Source organism: Protomyctophum bolini (assembly GCF_963924005.1).
Source record: "Protomyctophum bolini genome assembly, chromosome: 15".
NCBI classification, from domain to species: Eukaryota; Metazoa; Chordata; class Actinopteri; order Myctophiformes; family Myctophidae; genus Protomyctophum; species Protomyctophum bolini.
The window spans coordinates 13,784,680-13,809,378 of NC_137876.1; the positions used below are offsets into that span (position 1 = coordinate 13,784,680).

Sequence of the window (24,699 nt, forward strand, 5' to 3'; positions counted from 1 at the left end):
TAGAGTGAATAATATGCTTCTTACATATTACTTTCTTTGTAATTAGAATCCATTTAAACCTCAAAGTGAATAATATATTCACGCTTTGTGGGAGTTTCATTCAAGAAAAAATGTGGTATTGAAGTGTGACATGATTCATTGCAGATGAGTCAGCCTGTGGACCCTTGAACATTTTTGTAGAAACCTGAGTTTCTCTCGCGGCGGTGGCTCTGATATTTCATGCTGACCTCCAACTAATTAAGGCTGAAAGGGAACTGAGACCGAGTACAGAATAAATAACTGTGAGTGCGTTATGACACCCACCCACGTCTGAAAGGTGTTTCAGGCTGCACGACCTACAGTGGTTCAAAGCCGCTTGAGGGAGACGAGAGAGAGACGCAATCAAAAGCAGCTCAGAGTGAGGTGCAGTGGTAAAGTCCCTGCCCACCACCACGGAGGTTGTGGGTTCGAATCCACTACATGTGGTGCATCCGGCTTTGTCCGCGGGACGGAAGCCGGGCGGTACTCCCACTACAGGCTGGGGTGGCACCCGTCAACAGGGAGTATCGGGTGGGAGGAGTAGGGATGAAAGCTCTACGTCTTCCTGGTGGGGGCTTCTCCGCCAGTAGGATACAACAGCAGTGTGTGTGTGTGTGTGTGTGTGTGTGTGTGTGTGTGTGTGTGTGTAGGATTCAATTGGCATAAGGACTTAATTGGGGAAAAAAAGGGGTAAAAAATTATTGGCTACTAAAAATGAAATAAAAGCAGACAATGAAATTCATCCAAATCAGTGAAATTTGCTGTACGAAAGAGTTATGTATAAATGTGCATGGCCATAAGATATTAATTTAATAACTAGACCAGAACCCTAACTGTGGAGGGTGCCAAGAATAATAAATTATACTGTAGGGGTCTCCAACATTTTTCTGGCCAAGAGGGAGTGTAGTGCCCAGGATTACATTAGTTTGACAATGACAAACAAAAAACTGGGTGAAAAAAATTGATTACAAAGATCGTGGGTGCCCTAGGGGTTGCAGACCCCCTGTTGAAGACCCATAGAGACCCAAAGAGTGACATGAATATACATGTAGCCTACAGCAATGTAGCATGCTGATATAAATAATGTAAATTTATACACTTGTACTTTAGGGATTAAACATATCAGATATATAAAGCTCCAGATCTGCTGAAAAATCGTGAACTAACATTTGAGCAAATACATTTTTTAAAGCAAACATTTTGAACTCAAATCTTTGCTTCTCTGGGGTCCCTGGAAAATCCTATTTTGAGATGGGGGTCGGTGGCCAAATACATATCATTTTGGGGGTCCTTGACATGAAAATGTTTTGAGGACCATGCATGCACTGACTGTAGCAACATGAGCTTTTTCAGAAAACCGTTTGTCTTTCTGGACTTAGAAGACATTTTTTTTAGAATGGTCCTCTCAGTTAACCCAGGAACACGTCTCCATAGACTCCCACTCCTTGCACCTCCTTCTTGTCCCCGCTCTGGTCCACCTGGTCAGGGAAGTGGGCTCCCACACACACATTGACGGCCTCCTTCACCTCCCCTGGCAGAGATCTCATCTTCTGCTCATGCTCCTTCAGCGCCTCCTGGTTTAGCTATATAGTTACAATTAAGGGCCAAAGTTCACGTCAAACGGATATGTGATATTTGAGAATATCGTTTTTGTTATTCACCTACAGTACGTTGCAGTATTGATACTTTTACTTAAGTAAAACATTTGAGTGCGGTACTTTTTTTCCACCACTGGTTGGCAGAGGTAAACTGATAATATATAATACAAGCGCGACTACTGCATAGCATATTTTAACCACATGAACGCTAAGCATCCTGTAGAGCAGGGGTCTTCAACAGGGTTTTATTTTTACTTTTTTTTTTTTTAGTTATCAATTGTTTTATTCAAAACAAAAAGTACAATTATGTATAGTGAGAAAACATGTATACACATGTATATACTGTACAAAATAAATAAGAGTGTGTGTGTGTGTGTGTGTGTGTGTGTGCGCTCGTGTGTGTGTGTGTGCGTGTTTGTGCACGTGTGCGTGTGTGTGTGTGTGTGTGTGTACCTGATTAGCAAGGGCTTTGATCACCTCTATTGTAACAGCCTGTTTCTTCATCAGAGCTTCTTGCTGAGGGCTGTAATCTGGGATCTGTAAGAATACAACCATGCCCCAGTTCCCAAACAATCACGCACTTGTGTAGCAATTTTCAGAGAGTTCATTTCAATTTAAATGAACACAAAGGATTCCACTTTGTGGTTAGCGGTTTGGTCTGTTTACCGCACTACAGTAGCCATGTCTGTTTCCCCTATCGAGTGAGAACAAAGATTGTGTTTCCGTATGCTACAGCATAAACCGTACATCTGATCATGTTTCAGTGTGTGCGTGTGCTCGCATGTGCGTGTGCGCGCGCGCGTGTGTGTGTGTGTGTGAGTGTGTGTGTGTGTGTGTGTTTGTGTGTGTGTGAGTGGTGTGCCCCCCGCGGGAGGTAACCTGAGAAAGACAATCAATACAGTTTGGGTCACAGCAGGTTGGACTTGTCCGATTCAATCAGACACTGCCTAACCCAGAAAGACCTGAGGCTGATTGTACAAATGTCTACAAACAGTTTTCTGAAAAACGTACGTTCTATATTAGTGGTGCTCAAACATTTTCATGTCAAGGACCCCCCAAATTATATGTATGGCTGTGGACCACCCATCTCAAAATACGTTGTTCCAGGGACCATCAAAAGCAAAGATTTGAATTATTATATATATACATATAGATAACATATAAAGATTTGCACAAATTTCCAAGTTTTTGAGGGGCGCTAGCCCCTCCTATTATTCAGCTATTAGTGTAGATTTCTGCCCTACACAAACATTAAATTCCCACTGACAATGAAAGGAGAATTCATAGTGGCTGAGCAAATAGGCATAGTGTCTATTTTACGTCATGATGATGTACGATGATAAGAGCGCCCCTCACTTCACACGGGTGTGATTTAAAAAAATATATATATCTATAATATTTTTGAATAGCCAAAGTATAAAATAACAGTTTAAGTGGTAAAAATCTAAAATGACATGTGGGAATGCTGTCCCGGTTTTAATGGATTAATGCACCCAGCCATTCAATACAGAGGCCATGCTGATTAAACAACCCATTGTGTTATAAATAGTCGCTGTAATTAATGGGTATAATCGCTGATTAAAGGAGGATGGAAACAGAGATGCAATGCGGCGCTGGCAGCGCTGCATGTTGGAGGCCGTCCGACTAGCCCGACAGAACAGAACGGCCGGCGGAATGCGTGACCGATGCCAGATGTTTGGGTCCGATGCCCACCCCCATTTTATAGAGTCCTAGACCAGTCGTCAACCTGTGGGTCGGGACCTCCTCCCAACACCATTTTCTTTTTATTACTTTTTTTTGGGGGGGGGGGGGGGGGGGGTCCCCAGATGACAGTGAAGTGACAATTTAAGGACTCTTAAGACCTTTTTATATACAAAAGAAATAAAAGAATAAAATAAAAAGGCCATTACTGCATGCATCAAAAGGAAGTTGTCAAATAAAAAGAAGCAACACTTTTGAAAATAGCACCTCACAACGCTTGTTGTGAGGCACTATATTCATATTTTTTTGTAGACTCACAATATTTGTCCGTGGAACTGATCAAACAAAATGGAACGCCCCTCAACTCCTAATTCCAAGGGTGGGGTTCAATTATGATTATTTTGGGGGACCCCCATTTGATATAGAATTTCTATCTCTGCGATTGGGACTCTAATCTACACTATATTTTATTTAACGTAAAAGTTACAGACCTGTAAGGGTCCATTTTGGTTCCTAACTATTATTAGTTTAGCATGAGGACCCCTCCTCAACGTCATCCAGGGGTCCCCGGATCCCGCTTTGGGAACCACCGTCTAGACCACCAATTTTATTTAGTAAAATAAAGTAGCTATGTACATGCTCTAAAGGCACCAGAAACGCGTTCAATTCAACAATTTCCCTATTGGGACCAATAAAGATCCAGACATGAAAGGGCTTTCCAATCAATGTTATAGCAGTGGATTACTATGTGCACTGGAGGAGAGTAGAAAGTAGTCAACTAAATGAACAAAGTAGTACTTTACTTTACTTACACCTCTGGATGCCCTAATGCTCCTGTACTCACCACAGTGTCAGGCTGATCGGGTTCGTCTAGCGCGTCGATGCTCATTGACCTCTTGATCCTGACCAAACCGATGGATAATAACGAGTTAGAACGACTCCAGCATGGATAACGATGATGATAATCAGTGGTGGAAAAGGTACTCAAATAGTTTACCTAAGTAAAAGTATCAATAGGCCTACTGCAATGTAAAACTAATTACTTGAGTAAAAAGTACAAAAGTATTGGTACTTAAAGTACCAAAAGTAGCAAGTAGTCATTAAGTTTTCAAATTAATTAATAAAACATAAAATAGCAGATAGATCGGCTATTTTTTGTCAGTCGGACGAGAAAGCCATTTTGAGCTCCAGAAATTGTTTGAAATCAAGTCACGCACTTGGCCTTCTCTGATGAGCGCTTTGAGAAGCTTTTCTTCTTGGCTTCTTTGGTTTCACTGTGGAAGGGACAAATGGACAGAATATAAAGGAACAGTTCACCAAACAAATTACTTATTTTCGATCAAGTAGACACCACAACCACACTCCATGAAGGCTTGAATTCATGGAGACTTTTTTTTGGGTCACATTTTTGTCACCCCGAGGGACTCTGCTCAACCATAATGGGGTCAAGTACGGTACTTGAGTAAATGTACTTTTCCAAAGTTACTTTCCTGAGAACAAGACAGGACAGAAGTCGTCCTGAAATAAACTCTCTCTCTGTGCAACAACAACAAGAAGCCTTTTCCCGTTCAACGTGAGGTTTTGGGGAGGATGTGACCTTTGGTTCCAGTGGCAAAATGCTGTGTCAAAGTGGCTGCGTGGACAGGTAGGTGACAGGGACAGTACAGCATGTCCCCGGGCTGTTTAAACACCTGTTGGCTAATGGCTGTCCTTAGATGACCATCTGCCAGCAGGAGACACTGGATAACAAACACACGCACGCCCAAACACACACTTGCATGTGGGTACACACACACTTTAAGACAGACGCACACGCGCACACACACACACGCCAGCCAAGAACAGTGAGTGAGTCCAGCTTGCAGAGGTGACTCATATTGTGCTTTGCAAAATATGAAATGTTTAACTTCAGACACAAACACTTACACACGCACAAAGACGCTCACATCAAAGAACGTTTGATTTAGTCAGCATCCTGTGTGTGTGTGTGTGTGTGTATGAATGGACTGTGCATGTGTTCTTCTGAATGTACTGCAAAATATAAAAGTGGTGTGTGTCTCTCCCCAAACATGAAAAGATTTACCACTAGCAATCAGTTCTACACTGCACACTATGTACACACACACACACACACACACACACACACACACACACACACACACACACACACACACACACACAGTGCGTGTTGTCCCACCTCTCCAGGGTCCTCAGCTCACTGGAGTGTCTCTCACTGGCCATCTCCAACAGCTTGGTCAGACGCTGTCAAATGGGAAACAGGACAGTGGAAGTGTTTTTCATGTCAACACAAACAAGATCTGGCCGATGTCATTTCCTCGAATAACGCATTAAAATAACACTTTTTTGTGCTAGATAGGCTACAGATCACAGTGATGTGCAATTATGCACAGACAACAAACACAATACAACGCCATCAAATTAGGCTATCGATCAAAGCATTAGCAGACAAGTCGATACGTAAATGCCTATTAGTAGACTTACCTAAAACATAAACACATAATTATAAAGAAGCTCTCATCCATGCAGAAAATACACTAACACACACACACACACACACACACACACACACACACACACACACACACACACACACACACAGTGATCTTAGCGCATTAATGTAACGTAAAATCTCCCAAAAGCATGCAGGAGTGAGTGAGTGAGTGAGTGATTCCAGGACCATGGACAGTTGCTCAGCAATCAGCCAAATTAATACAAATACAACACACCTACAGTACATGTATACATGTTCATGTGAACCTCCATCTTTCCCAGAATGGCACAACACAAATATGCACAGTATTGTAGGCCTATATATTAGTCTGCATTAACATTTATGTTAATGCAGGGGGGGGGGGGGGGACGACGACACAAAGTCCAATCTGGACGAGCATTGACCCTAAGTGCCAGCTGAACGCAACGCATCTACAGGCTTGTAGATCGTCTCTTTTCTCTATTCACCATACAACAAAGGATATAGGGGCTTAAGTGGTTTTCAATATGCAAGCTGTGTGTGCAAGCTTCCTATTATTTAATCCGAGCAGTCTACCCAGCTCAGACCATTGTTCATTTGCATGCACTCCGACTTTTAAGTATGCTAAAGCTCTCGTTGGCCCTATACGAGATGCTCTCCGTCACCTCGTTCCAGTCATACTGGTGCGACGTGGACTGCACTCTGCCTCGGAGAGGTTGCGACCCTTCCAAAATTACCCGATTGACCTCTCAATCTCATGCAGGGCCCACAGTTTATGCTAAGAGCACCCCAGAGCCCCCGAGGCTGATGGGTAATCGATAGAGGCTGTAAAACTCTGGCTGCTCGCCTGCGGTCCGCCGCGCCACGTGGCACCAGAGAGGAGAGACGAGGAGGGTGCACCGACCAGGGAGCACAGAACGCATCCTCAGCTGTAAGAAGGATTCTGAGGCAGGTCGATAGATGCACTGCAGAGCTGAAGAGGGTTCAAGGAGCCTGTCGGATGGTGTCCGGGGAGACCAGGGACCATGTACACTGTAAAGTCCTTAGTGTTAACTCAGAGAGTGTTCAAATGGAACCAAATGGATCCATTGGGTCCATTCTTTTCCTTTTGACACTTTAGGCCACCCAGCAGTATTGCAGCTGTCCGTACTACTCAAACAGACAGAGTAGAGACATACATACAGGGACATACTGTACATAGGGACTTAAAAAGGGAGGAGACCAAGGCACACTTTTGGAAAAGTTCAAAAGCCTTTAATAGTTTGGCTAATGCATTGCACTGCAGTTAAAGTTAAATTACTACCGGTTTATTTTTTTCTAAGGATTTTACTGTGTACATTATGGTCTTGAAACATCTTACCTTAAGTGCTTTGACATAATATCCTTTGAGAATTATATTGATATTAATAATAAAGATTTAATGGGTGTAACATTTGCCAAGCCACGGTAACAACATCAAGACATGGCTGAGATTATACGCAATATATATTTTTAAAGATACAAGCCAGTTCTAAATGTAATGAATAAAATGCAATTAAAATAGGTTGCCTCCCTACTCTTTGTCTCTTCCATTGAGAAATTTAGACTGGTCACTCAATACTACACTAGATGCCAACATCTTTATTGTAGTTCGGGGATTGTTGCAATTGGGAGGGAGAGGGACCATTGTTAGTCTTGTGGGGTCAGTAGCCTTGGTCCCAGCCTTACTCATCTGCGAAGAGAAAAGCCTGGTCCCAACCTAAGGCGGAGACTTTATCGGCGGAAGTGTCGGGCCGGAACATCCATCAGATATATTTCCGCTATAAGTAACCACTAAGCTATAGCCGCCACAATTACCTCTCCCTGTCTGGAGGCCAGAAAGAAAAGTTACGGATTCAAAAGGTTTAAAACGTTTGTCAGAATTCCTGTAATTTTATTTCCTTTTATTGAGGTACGTGGAAGTGTGACAGCTGTGAACTGTTCTCAATTATGGGCTGATGGAACCTGCGTGGTCATGGCCAGCGCCCTTTAGATGAGAGTTGTGACAACTCTGTTCACTTCACGGGGCCAGTCCAATGTCGGCTCTTCTACATAGACTTCTATTGGCGAGCATGGCGAAGAGTGACAACATCCTGGACCGGAAGTTGACAGAATGCACTGGCCTCAGGCAACAGCCCAGCTTTAATGATCTTAAATCCCTCGTGATCTTAAAAATCGTTTAGTAATAGTACAACATAGACTTTAGTTAACTTGTTACTGTACAATACTTTAAAACAGTTGGCATGTTGCACACATGCCAAAAAAATGCTGACATTTGCACCGCCCTCGTTGAAAACAATTCATTTAAAACTCCTTTCTGCCTAGTTCTCCTAGTCTACAGTGCACCACTCTGGTCGCGGCTCACCTCAGTAGCATGCTGCTCTTTCCTCCTCTTGGCGTGGTCGTGATGCTCCTCCCACAGAGCTTGTAGCTCCGCCTGCAGCTTCTCCTTCTGCTCCTGGATGCGCTCGCTCTTAACGCCAGAGTCAGTGCTGTCACTAGAACCTCTGGGGTGGGGGTGACGCATATTGAAGAGTGTCAAATTGAAATTACATACAGTACCGTATAGGGTGACATAAGATGGGACAACTCAGAGAGTGTACTGATGGGACCAAATTGATCCATTCCTTACGGGTCCATTAGGTTCCATTGGTACGCTCTCTGAGCTACACACCATGTAACCACTTGGTTCCTTATCCTAACAGTCAATAATTTATGGGGACCCGTGGAACCCCGGACCACACTATGAGAAACTCTGATATCAGTTTTTCCATCAAGATATAGTTAGTACTCAAAATCTTAAAATTAAAAACTAAAACTAAAACAATAGTCTACCAAATGTGTTCAAATCATTGTAGTTGATTAAAAAGTAGTTGATGGAGTGGAGTGGAAGTATATTAAAGTACTGAAAAGAAAAGTAAAGTAAAAGTTCCCAAGAATTGTCCTTTGTAATTGAGTAAATATTCTTAATTACCTGAAAAGGTCCTCTGGTTAATACAGAACAGGGCCACTGTGACCTAAATTAACCGTGTTTACTCTCAATCATGTAGCACTGTGCCGTAATAACCCACTTGTGCAAACCCCTTAAAAGTGACTCATATTTGTAGTTGGTATTTTCATCCACTGGCATTCCGCTTTCCTGGAAAAACACATTTGGCTCCTACGCTTTTTTAGATATGCTCTAATTATATGAAGTGGCCAGAACAACCCGCAACTTCATTTGTGGCTGACTATTACAACAATATGCTGTAAAAGAGGCAATTTAAAAGGACAACACATAATGGCACCAACACAAAAACAGAGAACGGAACACAGTGTATTGGATGACCCTATGTATATGTTTTGTCATGCGTCGAATAGCAAACATAGGCCATCTACAGTCTCACAATGCATCACATTGTTATTATTGTTCTTTTTTGCTTTTTATATTGTGGAAAACTGAAAGCTGATATTGACCCAAAATACCCAAAATACAGTAGGTATGCCACAGTGAATTAAACTTGTTCAATGAGAGAGAGAGAGAGAGAGAGAGAGAGAGAGAGAGAGAGAGGGAGAGAGAGAGAGAGAGAGAGAGGCCTATTGTTGTAGACAGAGTGTTGGGAAACTGATGTGATCATACATTTGTATGTAATTGCTTTGTATTCATTCGGTATCTAAATGTGTGTACTCCATGTTTGCACAATGCTCTATGCATTTTACTATAATATGTTAAATGCCTATAGCCTCCTAATATTACTGTAAGCCTCTACTCACTCATCTGCAGGGAATTCAAACTGTTCTATCCGCTTGTGGTGTCACCACTTTACCCGCCCATTCCTTCCCAATTGTTTTTCTCCATTTCCTAAAAAAGTGTAATGTTTTTTTTACATACAAGGTTTCCACTCGACAGCAGATTATCTCTCCACTGCACAAATTAAGGCATGCAGAGAGAAGAAATGGTCTCTGTCGGGTGGAAACCTCGGCTTCGCGCCGCGCTTCGAGCTTGTGGATCTGCTACTTTTGATGCTTTCGTGTGACGCTGTTTAGCATTTATCAATTAGGACGTACATTCACGAAAAAACACAAAAGGTTAGAATTTGGACATAAGAGGTACACATACTCTTTTTTCTTCAGTGAGGCCTTCTTCTTGACGGATTTGAAGGCTTCGGCGTGTTTCTGAATGAGGTCCTCGCTCTTCTTCTGGAACTTCCTGTCCAGCTCCTTGGTGTCCTTCTCCTGATGCTTGACCGTCTTCAGGTACCTCTTGTGCTGCGTCAGTTCCTCACAGGTCACTGTGGATGGCTCTGATCATGTTGGGGGGGGGGGGGGGGGTAGACAGACATGTCGACGCTTGATGTATATTTTACCAATGAAAAGTATTAGCCTGTGACTAAACAATTTAGGCATTTAGCAGACGCTCTGGAAGCAAGAACACCACAAGGTAAGGTAATACATCAAATGCATAGAATAGTCATCTAGGATCATGAGTAAACCAAGAACATATCATCCGTCTAACAGTAGAATATCCGTCCATTGAAACTATGAACAGTATAGGATGCCAGATCAATACTAATAATAACCTGGCATCTTAGCATACGCCTGCAGGTCGTCGAGGCTAGGGCAAGTCTGCAGTTAATTGCAATGGGGAGTTCATTCCATAGTTTGGGAGCCAGAAGGGAGAGTCTGGGACTTGTGGATATATTATATATATAAACACTGGAACATAGGTAATTTTTTTTCCATTTCCTGAAAAGCAATTGTTTTTTTCCCCATCCAACAGCGGATGCCGCACGCGCGCACACACACACACACACACACACACACACACACTCTCTCTGATAACATTGACAGCGTTATTTTTAGACATACATTCTCTTCAAGGAAGGCGCTGCTCTGCAATTTTCATTTCAAGACCGAAGATTGGAGTGATTGGAGCGGTTGGCGGCACGTGACGCGAGGCATGTGAATCTGTCTGCAAGCAGGGGTTCCCAGACTTTTTGGACTTGAGATTTACTTTAAAAATTACCAGCTTAACATCATCTATACCCATTGAAAAAAATGAAAATACTGTAGTTTAAAAATGTACAGTATATACGGTACCTTGGAATTTGTAATGCTACAGATATTTGTGCGCAGCAACACTCTTGAAAACAAAGTATTGCATTATGGGTTTGAGCTGACAGCTAGGCCCTTTTTGATGTCAATCAATCAAGTCAACTTAGTTCAAGTGGCAGATGCCAAAAATAGCTTTTCATAAGAAAAGCTATTTATATTTATTATAACGAATATTTAGTTTAAATATAAATTTAAACTAAATATTCGTTGGGGCATGTCATGTGATCTATACGCACAGTCTTTGTGATCTACCTTTTGGGCACCCCAGGTCTACAGGTTAGAATCTCTCTACAGGGTTAGATTATCTCTACAGTATAGAGTTAGAATCATACAGACAATTAGAATATCTCTACACGGTTAGAATCTCTCTACAGACAATTAGAATCTCTCTACAGACAATTAGAATCTCTCTACAGGGTTAGAATATCTCTATGGGTCTACATGTCGAAGTGTCCTTGGGCAAGACACTGAACCCCAAATTTCTCCCGATGTGCTGGTTGGTACCTTGCATGGCTTCCGCCGCAATCGGTGTGTGTGTGAATGGGTGAATGTAATGCACATTGCACAATCTATGTAAAGCGCCTTGGATAAAGGCGCTATATAAATGCACCATTTACCATTTCTACACGATTAGAATATCTCTACACGATTAGTTAGCTCACCATCTGATTCCGATCCTTTGATTTCGAGTATCTGCCGATTTTTTTAATGCTATATCACAATATCCAAAATCACAGACAAACTGCTACTAGGGATGTCCTGATCACGTTTTTTGGCTCCCGATCCGATCATTTGAAAATGACGTGATCGGATTGGGACAACCCTACCCTAATTATAATCTCTCTACACAGTTAGAATCTCTCTACACGGTTAGAATCTCTCTACACAGTTAGAATCTCTCTACACACAGTTAGAATCTCTCTACACAGTTAGAATCTCTCTACACGGTTAGAATCTCTCTACACGGTTAGAATCTCTCTACACAGTTAGAATCTCTCTACACAGTTAGAATCTCTCTACACAGTTAGAATCTCTCTACACAGTTAGAATCTCTCTACACAGTTAGAATCTCTCTACACAGTTAGAATCTCTCTACACACGGTTAGAATCTCTCTACACAGTTAGAATCTCTCTACACAGTTAGAATCTCTCTACACAGTTAGAATCTCTCTACACACGGTTAGCATCTCTCTACACATGGTTAGGCTAGCTAGGCGCTCACCTCCGTTTGACAGCGGCTGAGATGAGTCATCTGGACACGCAGGCACAGGCAGCTCACATAGCCCGGTGGCGACACCGACCTCGATAGAACCCGCGGCAGGATTGACCTCCTCTTCCGCCTCCACAGCAGGGCTGTCACAATTACACAATTAAGTGGATGATTAATTGTTAACTAAATAATTGCGATTAACAATTGAATTGTGTTTTTGGCATTGAACATTTGAACATATTTGTGTTTATTGTGGTTTCACAAATTGCACAAGGCAGATATGACAAATAACTCAAATACAAAGTAATCACTGACCCATCTATCTAAATGCACCACATATTTGTACGTCTGTCGTCTGTACGTCTCTAATGCACGTAACTAGAGAACCGTTTGCCCCACCGACTTTCGACACGCGTTCCACACCCCCACAGGCAGTGCAGTGCCCGGTGTTGAGTCAGTCGGACCCACGGTTGTCCAGAACAGACACAAAAGGACCCTGCCCAGGCTCCATATATGGAGCTGGCCTGTTCTGACATCACAAATATGTTCTGACATCGGCATAGACTCCATTTGGACATGCCTGACAAAGAACTCCATATATGGGCATAAAAGGGACACATGCATAATAACTGGGTAGAGCATGCATTTCCAACTTGCATCGTTCCAAGTAGGCCACTGCTCTTGTTTATAATAATTTTATACTTAAAAATAGCATGTAATCATCATGGCAGCCTCGAAAACAAAAACAAAAAATAGCTTGTAGATCTGCTATTTCTGATATTTTTGGAAGTGTTTGAAATTTTTTTTCTTTTACCGCGGCACACTGCCAGACTGGATTACCAGCCAAGGTGCCTGGACCGCTGAGCCACGGCCCAGGCCAATTTTTTAAATTTTTAACATGGAAACTATTAGGAAATAATTGCGTTATGAGATTATGTAATAATTGTGACAGGCCTACACCACAGCAGCGGAATCCATCTCTGGATGATTGGCCACATCCGTGTCTGGGGTTTCATCCGAGCCGGGCTCGGGTTCTGGACTAGGCTCTCCCTCAGGTTCTTCAGGAGCTGCCTGGGGTTCTGATAGTAGCTCTTTCTCTGCAGCGGTGTTTTCAGTATCAGGGGTGGGTTCAGGTTCGGATTCAAGTGTGGGTTCAGGTGTGGAATCTGCTTCCACAGTGGTGGGGTCTCCAGCTGTATCAGAACTTTGGGGAGGGTCGTCAACGGGTTGGGTAGTATCTGGAGTGCTGTCCCCTTCTCCCCCGTGGTCAATAACAGGCTCCCCGGAGGTCTCGGATTGGGCTGGAGAATCTTCAGGGGAGGTGCAGAGGTGCAGGTGTGTTACTATACTGGGAGTCTCAATAAAGCCGCCCAAAAAACATAACAAAAATAAAAAAATAACAGAAATATTGCTATGACATCCTAAAAAACATGTCAGCTTAAAGTGCTTGTCATTACCTGCAGCAGAGGCTGTGCTGTTCAGAGCCTCAGCTTTCTGAGTGGGGGTTTGGACCACAATGGGCATCTCATAAGGGGAGACGTAGTCTGAGGATGATGGCTTTGGTGCAAACAAGGATAAGGACATCAAATTCTACAAAATAACCGTCAGTGTTCCACAAGACATGTGTGCCGTCTTCTGCGAACGTGTGCGACCAGTGTTCAAAAGTAACTAAGTAACTAAACTAAAATTTGAGTATTTGCAATGTTCAATACTTTAGTTCTACTCCACCACATCCCAGATGCAAATATTGAACTTGAACTTGAACTTGAACTACAATTATTTGAAAACTTTAGTTACTAGTTACTTTTAATTATTAGAAAACATACCAGCTCTACATTTTTTCTATACATTTCGGACATTTTAATAGCCAACCTACAAGCTCACAATGTGTCGCATTGCGACACATTGTGAGCTTGTAGATCTGCTATTTTCTTATATTTTTTTATATTTGTATATATTTTATACATTTCTGCATGGATAAGACTTGTGAAAAGGTGTCCAAGTACAGTTGCAACTCCGGTAATTCTTACTACGAATAGGTTCCTTCATGGGTTCATGAAGGATGGATCACTTTAATAAAGGCCGGTATACTTTTAGTGACTTGAACTCTGCTTTGGTATATTGTTTTGTTTATTGTTTCTTCTATTATTATTGTTTCGTTACCTTTGGGTTCTTTGTTGTCTTCTCCTCACCCTTTGTGGGGTTGAATAAGGCATCTGTGAAATCTGAGGTGGGATCAAAGGACAGCATGAGTGTAACGTCCACAATAATGCATTGTTCAGTTGTGTGTGGGAAACGTGTTAATGAACGTCTGAATGTGTGAAAAGTAAAACCTGAATAACATATTTTATCTTTTTATACACTTTGCGCATTCGTGGGTGTACACATAATACGAACACAACTATGAGAGAGTATGGGTCCAATTTGTTCAGTTTCTACAATAACACCCAAGAGTTTAGTGTATGTAAAGGGCAGTGTTTGAAATTAGCATGCACGCACGCGCAGTGAACTCAAGTCACCGATAAGAATTCAAGTAGTGTGGAGTGGGCGATTGTTGGGGCAGAACAGAAAGAGAACGGCGGTGCACCTGCGAAGGCAGCGGGGATGTAGTCCTTGACCTCGATGAACACAAAGAGAGCTGGCAGTGTGAGCGCCATGTTGCTCTCACTGCGTAAGCAGATGTGCTGGAAGCCTGCAGAGGAACACACCCCTCAGTGAGAAGAATTTGGAAGATTTGACAAATTCCGAAACAGCAAAAGTAGCGAGGCTTCGCATTTGAGCTTGCGACTCTGCTACTTGCACTTTTGTGTGATTCTGAAATATGATCAGGTAAGGCATTAATTTATGAACACAAAAATGTAAGAGATAAGAGGTTTCTGCCCGACAACAACAATATAAACAGACTTAAAGACCTAAACAACTCGTCTAAACCAGTAAGACGCCTGAGGGCGAGAAGCGACCTCGTCCTAAAGGGAGAGGTTGCGTGCACGCATCCGCCTAGGTGACAGCAGACTGCTGGGCGAGCGCTGGCGCTTTGGGATGGGGGGTCAGATCAACATATCTGCCTGGGTGACAGCAGACTGCTGGGCGAGCGCTGGCGCTTTGGGATGGGGGGTCAGATCAACATATCTGCCTGGGTGACAGCAGACTGCTGGGCAAGCGCTGGCGCTTTGAATTCTGTACTGGCCATATATGGAGCGTGTCTTGAGTGTACAGGGTTTGATGAGGTCAGATCAACAGCTCCATCTAAGGGTGGCGCGGGGCCAGTGAGTAACCTCGCCTCACCAGGCTTTCCACCACCTCGGAGGAAAGCCTGGTCTCTGTTTCAAAAGACCGTATGATCCTGTCGGGGGCGGATGATATCGTTACGTCATGTTGTAGTATTGTTTTGTAGTCGACAGGCAGGAACAACAGGCGGCGGCAACTTCCTTTTACCTTTCAATAAAATGTAGCTTTTATTGCAAAAAATCGGTTTGAGGGAAAAGGAAGTTGCCGCCTGTTGTTCCTGCCTGTCGACTACAAAACAATACTACAACATGACGTAACGATATCATCCATCATATACCGAAATGAAATGGTGCCCAGGCTAGGTCTTGAGTGTACACTGGGTTTTCGGGCCTGTTGAGAACTTTAGTTTTCGCTGGCTGCCGGGCTCGGCTGCACTTTGGGGCGGGCCCATCTAGAGTTTAAATGGACAGGTATCAGTCAAAAGGGAGACATCGAAGTGGAAGGCTGGATGGGGATGGATCAACAAATGGAATGTCAGAACAGGTCAGCTCCATATAGAGATCTAAGGGGTTGAGGTTTGAGGTCAGATGTAGAGTTGCTGGCCAATATTGATGACATCAGGGATCTCCATATATGAGCTTAATGAGCTTGATGTCTAAAAACCATGGACTCTTTATTATGAATGAACGAACTGTGAAGGACTGAAACCACCTTAATATGGGACCCACATTCTTTCTGGACTGAATGGCCTGTAACATAATGGGTTTAGACAACTGAAATGTAACAACTGAATTGTGATACCCAACATGACCTGCTTGTTCTAAAAATATCTAAAAATTAAAGTATATAAAAAATAATAGGGTATGAACCATGTGCCGATATAAATATAGGCATGATGTTCGCAATCCATCACCCGTACAATGCACATATAGCAGGTACAATGTATGTGTTCATTGTTCATTTACCAATGAGTGTACAACTGGACCCGTACGAGTCCAAATTGGTGTACACTCTGAGTTAAGTGACCACTCAGGAGTTCCCAGTGTACTGTGTCAGAGAACTGGAAGGACCTTGTGCTGTTTAAGCCGAGTATTTATAGCACCTGATCTTTTAGTTGAGACTTGAGCTTTTACCCTCAGTTCTTCTCCCACTGACCTGATTGGACGGCATCGAGAGGGAGGATCCTGTGTCCCAGGAATTTACCGTTCTCCTCGTGGACCACCAGTCTCAGCGAGGCCATTTCGGGGAGCAGGATCTATAGCGGTGTTCACCGTGACAGCATCGTAAATTCGTAAGAATCACCATACCACATGAACCTGAGCGTCTCTATTCTGGGGTGAACATTCAGCGACAATAGCACATCTACAAGCTTGCAGATCGGCTATTTTCGGGAAAGTTATTTAGTTTAGAGCAAAAAACAGACCTAATACTATAGAGCCTCGTAGGACACAATAGTCAACTAGAGGGTTTAAGTTAACATACATTAAATATTACATAAATTTAAAAACAAAGAATTACCCGAGCAGATCTATTTGTGACTGAATGCTTTTGATGAAGGGTGGATGCACACACACTTGATTTGATTATATATTAAAGAAAATATATATAGTATGCAGTATTTGTGTACGTGCATGGCACGTACACTGATGAAGACTTTAAACACTCGAAACGTTAACTGTGCAGACATAAAGCTGAATTTTGGGCACTCAATTCAATTTGTGAGTCCTATCTTCCTTTCTTTTAAAATATTTTTATCCCACGGGTTTTGTAACCCATTTCCTTCACCCAGTGTCCGTTGTCTAATCCTGGGCGCTACACTCCCTCTGCCAACCTGGGGAGAGCAACGGACAGTCAAAGCTTCTTCTTTTCACCTGAGGGGGGAGTTATCCCGGTTGAACGTAGCGCGTGGAAGGAACCACGTTATTCCAAACAGTTCCTTTCCCCTCCATCAGACGCCCCGGCTGGCCAGGGGGAGGCAGTATAGAAACCAGGATTACAGCATGTTTTCTGTGAGGGTATCTACCCTAGCGGGACACGGGGAGAACATGCGCCACCGTGCCCCCAACTGGCCCAAGTCCTATCGTCCTTATCTTATCTTGTGTGTGGGCACCCGCCACGTACGCACACGCACAGACTCATGCACGCACAGACTCATGTACGCACGCACACACGTACGCATGCACGCAGACATACAGAAATGCGCACCTTCTCAAAAACAAAGGGTTCCTCATTCCACACAGGGTTGATGGCGTTGGGCGTGGTGGACCACTTGGTCCTGTACTTCTTCTTGGGGTCTCCAGGCAGGCCGATCACCTCCACCTCGACCCCCGTCTTCACGTTCTTGTCACTGAGGAACTGGCCTGAAAAGATCTGTCAGGAGGACAGGAGTCTATGAGCTGGGACAATGTACAGTAATCGATTCTACATTTTTCTTTATTAAATAATGGACCTGGGTGTGGGGGTTAGGGCTTGATTAGGGCTTAATAAGTAGTTAATCAGACTAATCAATGTAGTTGATTGGATTTTTGCCGTGGTTCATTATAATGTAAAAAAGAGAAGGGGGAAAAAACTGGCTAAAAGGAATAATCGTCAAGAAAATAACTGCTATTGCAGCCGTAAATCCACATATGCATAAATGTGTGCGGCGGTGTGCGTGCGCACACATTCACATACTGCAGTGTACATAATGAACCACACACATACAGTATAATCATGCAATCATGTAATCATGCATTACAGTATAACCACGCACGCACGCACACACACACACACACACACACACACACAGGTGATTGTACTTTCAAAACAAGTAGGGAATTAGCCGCCAGCGATACACCTGCTCCTCCAATAAACAATCCAGCCTCCAGTGATTGGTTTGTGTAGTGATGATTTCACAGGGACAGGATGGGTGGGAGTGGTGGAGAGAGACATGCAATGAATTTAAATGATGCATTTTAGCCACTTGAACCCCAGCATGGCCATTCTGGGGGGCAACATTCGCCCAAACTAGCAGATCCACTTGCTATCAGCTATTTTTTGGCATAAAGCTTTGTAGATGATACAGAAGCCAAATACAGAGCCAAAGGTCAAGGTCAAGTATTGAGGGTTTAAATTTTAAATTCAGCGTAACAATAGTGCAGGTATAGGCACGGAAGGGAAGCTCACTCCCCGGACCCCCGTCCGTCCGTCCGTCCCATTCACTATTCCCTCTAGCCGTCACAGATCTGGATGATTCTGTTATTGTACTGTGATTCTATGGATTGTGTTCTGATATGTGGTATCTTAACTCATGCAATTGAAGGTCCAGTGTTATGTTCATGTAATAACTGCATTTTGTGCTCTGCTCCTGGGGGGGTTGTGATCTCAGATGATGTGTCATGCTTGCGCAGGTAATCTGATGTTATATGTATCTGACAGGAGCAGAGCCACACCGCCAAACTGAATGCAATATCATTGCAATAAATTGTTAATCCTGAGCTGAAGTGTCTAACTGAAATACATAATTAATGTACAAGTAGGGGTCCGTCCTTGACATGAAAAGGTTTGCGAAGCACTGGGCTAAATGATATGATGAGGCTCAACCTGCCTTTATGGTCAGCGTGTTGGCCACGATGGTGTCAATCCTGTCACAGAATGGGTCAAACTTCTTGTCACTGCGACGCATGACGTCGTGCTTCAGGAGATAGCCGCTCCGCCCGTTGTACTCGAACAGAGCCATGTTCAGCTGCATAGGGAAGTCTAACGCACGCACACACACACACACACACACACACACACACACACACACACACACACACACACACACACACAAAATAAATGCCATGAATTAGAAAATATATATAATTAAGTGAACACAACGCGTGTAGATCTGCATTTTTCACAAATTTGTGTATGTAACTTTGCCCTGTGTTTTGGTTCCCCAAAAATGTCCAGTCCTGCACCAAAACAACTGAAAACACCATATAACTTCTGGTAGAGGGAGATGATGGGTAAAAAAAAACATTGTTGTTTTGATATGCAAACACTTGGAAAAGTTACATACTATATTAAGCAATTGAATGACAACAGAAACATTACTGGGAATGGGAGTAGGGAATCTTGCATGCAAAGAACCATAGAAGATAGAGCCACAAGTCACAAAGGTGCAACACTGACACACTGTGGTGAAAAACAGAATGACAAGCTTCAATGTAAACAGATGTTAGCTGCATTAGGCAATGGTATTCAAATGCGAGCCTTCAATGGTGACATACCCTAATAACACATTAATACAAACTAAATGGTTACTGTACATATGCCCAGTCTGATATAGATATAACTTATTTGTATAAAACCAAATGATGAATGAATGTCAATGTGTGCATGTGTCCAAAAAACCAAAGTGCAATCTATAATGGTCAAACAAATGCCACAGACAGATACATCTGCTCAGCTACTACTATAACATATCCACACAAAGGCCTGCCTGGCCATCAGTGTCCAGTAAAGTGTCTCTTCCTACCAGTGTTGTGAGGGTTGTTTCGTCGACTAAAACTAAGACGAAAAATGTTCGTTGACTACCTTTTTCCACTTTAGAAAACTAAATGAAAACTGTGCTATGATGACTAAAACTAAGACTAAATATACTGACAATTTCGTCAAAAAATAAAAACTAGACTAAAATGTTAGGAAGGGACTAGTGGACAAGAGATCCAGTATAAGTCATTTTACACTTGGTTGCATGCTGAAAATAGCCGATCTACAAGCGCACAACGCTTCACGCTGCGGCGCGTTGTGAGCTTGTAGATCGGCTATTTGTGTGTAAAAACAGTCCTTACGACGGCATCAATGCCCACCAAAATACATTTTAGTCGACTAAATCAACTGTAGATTTAGTCGACTAAAATCTGATGACATTTAGTCGACTAAAACTAACACACTAACACATTCCAGGTGACTAAAATGTGACTATTCAAAAGACTATGACTAAAACTAAAATCAAAATTTGCTGCCAAAAACAACACTGCTTCCTACCCATAGTCTGGTAGTTGAGTGCCACCATCTGGCAGCCTGCGTTCCAGAAAGGCTGGGGACTGTAATTGGAGGAGTCGATTCTGGTCCCTTTAGGGTAGATCCTGCTCATCTGTCTCTTGTTGTACCTGGAGGATCTGGTTAAGGATCATGGATGGATCTATAACCAACCGTGTGACGGATTACAGCTGAGACGTGACCGCTGAAATCCTTACATTTTCCCCACATTCAAAATGGCTGTAATGATTCCCGGCCCATTTATGCCAGTGGTTTGACCACTTTAACCCCATTTTTATGCGGAAGCTATTCAAACATTTCTGAAGCTCACAACGTGTCACGATGCAACGTATTGTGAGAATGGCTATTTTTTCAACCGTTTGGAACATTTTCAACAACGTCATAAATCTTCTATTATGGCAAGATATTTTCAGATGAGGGCCCATGGATAAGTTAAAATATCAATTTGGGGATTTGTGATATGAAAATGCTTGAGAAGCAATGATTTAGAACATGCTACAACATAACAGCCACCCACCAACAATCAGATACACAAAATCCAATAACTGTTGTTAAACGGCTTTGTTGAATGCTCAATTGCGATTGGTCAACCATGATGGCATCCTGCAGTCTATTAGGGCCTGACCGCTACTCTCTCTTTTCTGCAGTGCTATCGAAGCGAAAACTTTTAAGCTATTAAAGTTTCAAAATCAATATTTCATGTCAAATGTATTGATTTTGCTCTTAAGTAGCCGTGTAATAAGCAGGATATTGTGTAGTGAGGCGGATATAATTGGAAAATGAAGCCCATAATGGAGTTGCATTGGTCCTGCTTCACCCTGTCAAGAGTTTATTTTCCAATAATGTCCGCCTCACTGTGCATTATCGCTTACTTGTTCACTTTACTACCATTACAGTCAACACCACTGTCTCCGCTTGCCCTAATTACCATATATATGTAGTCTCACGCACACGCACAAACACCGTCTGCAATGTTCCTGCAGAAGGTATTATGGGGTGCACGTGGTGTGCATGTGACTGTAAAGAACTTGAACTTCAGTGTGTCAGGAGCAGTGGTGTAGTGGTATTTTTTTTATATTTGGTGGTACGGCATTTTAATGACGTCGCACGCATGTCGCTTACACCCACACTAAAGCATTTAGCAGGTCACACAGTGGACCATTGACATGTATCCAGGCTCGATATGTTGTCACACTGGTGAGTTCAGGCTTTTGAAAGATACTCCACAAATTCCACCGCTGTCTTGGAGATCATAGCTTCCCCTCTCGTCTCCACAAAAGATGAGATGGCATAGCTTTTGTTCTTCTCTGCGAAAGACAGAGGCAAATGTGAGGTGTGATGTTTTCTAATGAATCCATCTCACAGTGTGTCACAAAGCATTATGAGCTTGTAGAGATTTGGTGTAGAGGGAAAAAGTAACCGAACAAATATAGAGCTTTGGCCCGGTCAACTACAGTAAGTACATTGGGTTTAAGTGGTTAACAGTCGCTGCCAAACACAAATAAGTTATAGACATACTTCTGGCATTATCGAAGGAGACGAATTTGCCTGGCTGGATGTAGTTGACTATGGAAGACATGGCTTCATACGCTGTCACTTCCTGTCCAGCTGTGCCCTATGGGGGATTGACAGGATGTTAGCCCGACACCCGAAATATTTAGACGGGACACAAAAGGATGTAGAAGAGCGATGATGGAATATGATGATGAAATATTTAGACAGGACACAAGAGGATGTAGAACTAAGAGCGATGATGCCGTCACCCTCCACCTCGTCTGAGCTCTTCATCTTCTCCTCGTCCTGTTCGTCTGTCTCTTCCAGTTCCTCGTTGTCCTCTGCAGTCACGTCCGCCTCTGTGGAACCACATAAACAACGTCTAGTAAGTAAATACAAACACATTATGCACGCCATAAAACATCACCACTGAAAGAACATGAGGAAAACGCACCAGCCAAACATAATGCTTGTAAATGAAGTATGCCGATTTGGTTTGGTCTTAAAGCTGGAGTATGTGGTGCTGGTGCTATGCAGTCCGACGGCACATTGTTCTGTGTTTGTAACAGTACAGTCGTACGATTATACAATGATGCTAAAACGATAACACAGATTTTGCAACCCATTTTTTCACCCCTGTGTCAATTATCTAATGTGATCCTGGGCTCTACACACCCTCCACCAACGGACTTGAACTCCTGGTCCCGAGTATTACATTCATCAGCTGTATTGGAGCCAATAGACCAGGCGTGCTGGCCAGATGCTTGCCTATGAAATCATCTCATCATCTCTGGTATGTACTTATTTCTATGGACTATGACGATAGTCCATCAACAATTAACTGACACTCACATAAAACGTGCCTGTCTATTTTCCCCCTGGTGTTTTGGTAATGTCACAAAATCATGATACGTGGTGCGTCTTGAGCTTTCAGATCAGCAATTTTCGTATACAGGGTTTAAGTGGTCACGTTCCATCATACCTTGGTTCTCCTGGGTGGAGGGTGCTTCTGGGGTTTCAGGGTCAGGGCTGGGGGTGTTAGGGTCCTGGGTGGAGACAGGCGGAGCCGTGTCACTGGTCGGTGGTGGTGCTGTGTTTTGGTCACTGGTAGGAGACAACGGCGCAGAGGCTTTCTTTGGCTGGTTTTGGTTTCCGTGGCTGCCTTTCTTGTTCTTGATTAAGATCTTCCCCATGAGTTCAGACGGGCTGGGTATCTGCTGGCCAGGCTTCAGCTAGAGCATGGAGTGAATTATAAACAGAAATTTGGATGATTGAGTAGACACATACTGTAGTGTGTACAGATGTCTACAGTAAGTGCATGAGCTCATCTCTCGGCTCATTGTTTCACCCACAAAAAATTGTTACTTTTGGAAATTGGTTATCCTTTCAATCTACTACTCACAGGGTATTTCTCCAGCGGTTCTGTTAGTAGAGCATCACCAAAAATGGTTTTACAGTAGTTGGCCATTTTCTCTTGTTGTTTCACCCTGAGTCAAAAGTACAATAACCCTTACTTTAATTGTGTAAGTGCCGCTTGATTCACAGCGCCGGAGGTTCATTCATATCCAGCAGTATTAAAAGTATTATCACATTTGATCAATTATGAGGGGGGCGGGGGGGTCATTCTTACGAGTCCACGTGGTTCTCGAAGGACAGGATTAGAGGATACTGTGACGTCTTGAAGGCACTCTCAGCGATGGCCTCAATCACATCCTGTCACACAAAAACACACACGAACATGCAGACATGGACATTATATTATTTCACTTAAAGGAATACTTCATTCCCAGAAGGACTTTTCTCCTCTCAATTACTCACCCCATGGTTGCATTAAATTCATGGTGAATTCATGTCGCATTCTGCATGGTGAACGAAAAATATCTGTCTATCTAGCCCATACACTAGGTTACAGAGAGGGCCTTTCTGCGTGGAGTTTGCATTTTCTCACTGTGTCCCCTAGGATAGGCATTAGGCAGCACCCTCACAAAAAACATGCAGTAATCCTGGTCTCTATAGTATAGAGACCAGGGGGAGGCAGTATAGAGTCTATATACTGCCTCCCCCTGGTCAGCCGGGGCACCTGATGGAGGGGAAAGGAACTGGTTGGAATAAAGTGTTCCTTCCACGCGCTACGTCCTACTGGGGAAACTCCCCCGTCAGGTGATAAGAAGCGGCCTGCTCACTCCTCATGCATTGAAAGAAGCATGACCTCAGTTCGGGGCTCTCCCCAGGTTGGCAGAGGGAGAGTAGCACCCAGGATTACAGCTTCTTAGGCAATTGGCACCGGGTGAAAAAATGTGGGATAAACATTTAAGAAAGGAAAAATCTGTGTATCCGTCTATCAAATCTCACACAACTCTCACAGTATAATCCAAGTGTCTTTTCTGTGTCTATTCAGTAGTATATCAATGTATGCTCAGTACTTCCAAAACACTGACCATTTTCGCAGGCACCTGGCACAGGCATGCACTCGCCAACTAAGGCACGACCATTCGTGCATGATTACACAGTGTTTTAAAAAGTTACGTTTGAGTGAAAACAATGTTTTGGTAAGTACCAAGTATAAGCATGAATACAAGACACTTATATACTGTGAGAGTTGTGTGAGATTGTTGTCATCCATTTCTGCATTCTTCATTCACCATGAAGGCATGGCGACAAATGTTCAAAATAAGATTTGCACAAATGATCAAGTTTTTTTCCCAAAATAGCAGTCCTACAAGCTCATATCGTGGCACGAAGTGACTCGCTATACAGTAAGCTTGTATATCTGCTATTTTTTAATAGCCGAAGTATGGATGCCTGAAGAAGTTCTATTG

The 24,699-nt window shown here is 43.1% G+C and overlaps 1 protein-coding gene across 1 annotated transcript in view; it reads right to left on the minus strand.

Annotated features, from left to right (window-relative positions):
• Positions 1-1,254: 1,254 nt before the first annotated feature.
• plcb2 (phospholipase C, beta 2) overlaps positions 1,255-24,699 on the minus strand; it is a gene marked incomplete at its 5' end in the record, with an annotated part of 35,602 nt that continues 12,157 nt past the window's right edge. Inside the window, 22 exons of the mRNA XM_080784226.1 lie at positions 1,255-1,601; positions 2,070-2,153; positions 4,162-4,219; positions 4,535-4,591; positions 5,515-5,579; positions 8,192-8,333; positions 9,926-10,109; positions 12,143-12,273; positions 13,089-13,440; positions 13,588-13,687; positions 14,294-14,355; positions 14,718-14,822; positions 16,514-16,613; positions 17,564-17,728; positions 18,945-19,096; positions 20,372-20,496; positions 21,609-21,693; positions 21,905-22,001; positions 22,157-22,239; positions 22,863-23,112; positions 23,283-23,367; positions 23,511-23,593. Coding sequence (XP_080640352.1) covers positions 1,428-1,601; positions 2,070-2,153; positions 4,162-4,219; positions 4,535-4,591; positions 5,515-5,579; positions 8,192-8,333; positions 9,926-10,109; positions 12,143-12,273; positions 13,089-13,440; positions 13,588-13,687; positions 14,294-14,355; positions 14,718-14,822; positions 16,514-16,613; positions 17,564-17,728; positions 18,945-19,096; positions 20,372-20,496; positions 21,609-21,693; positions 21,905-22,001; positions 22,157-22,239; positions 22,863-23,112; positions 23,283-23,367; positions 23,511-23,593 — 2,739 coding nt within the window. The 3' untranslated portion in view covers positions 1,255-1,427. The remainder of the gene's footprint in view (positions 1,602-2,069; positions 2,154-4,161; positions 4,220-4,534; positions 4,592-5,514; positions 5,580-8,191; positions 8,334-9,925; positions 10,110-12,142; positions 12,274-13,088; positions 13,441-13,587; positions 13,688-14,293; positions 14,356-14,717; positions 14,823-16,513; positions 16,614-17,563; positions 17,729-18,944; positions 19,097-20,371; positions 20,497-21,608; positions 21,694-21,904; positions 22,002-22,156; positions 22,240-22,862; positions 23,113-23,282; positions 23,368-23,510; positions 23,594-24,699) is intronic.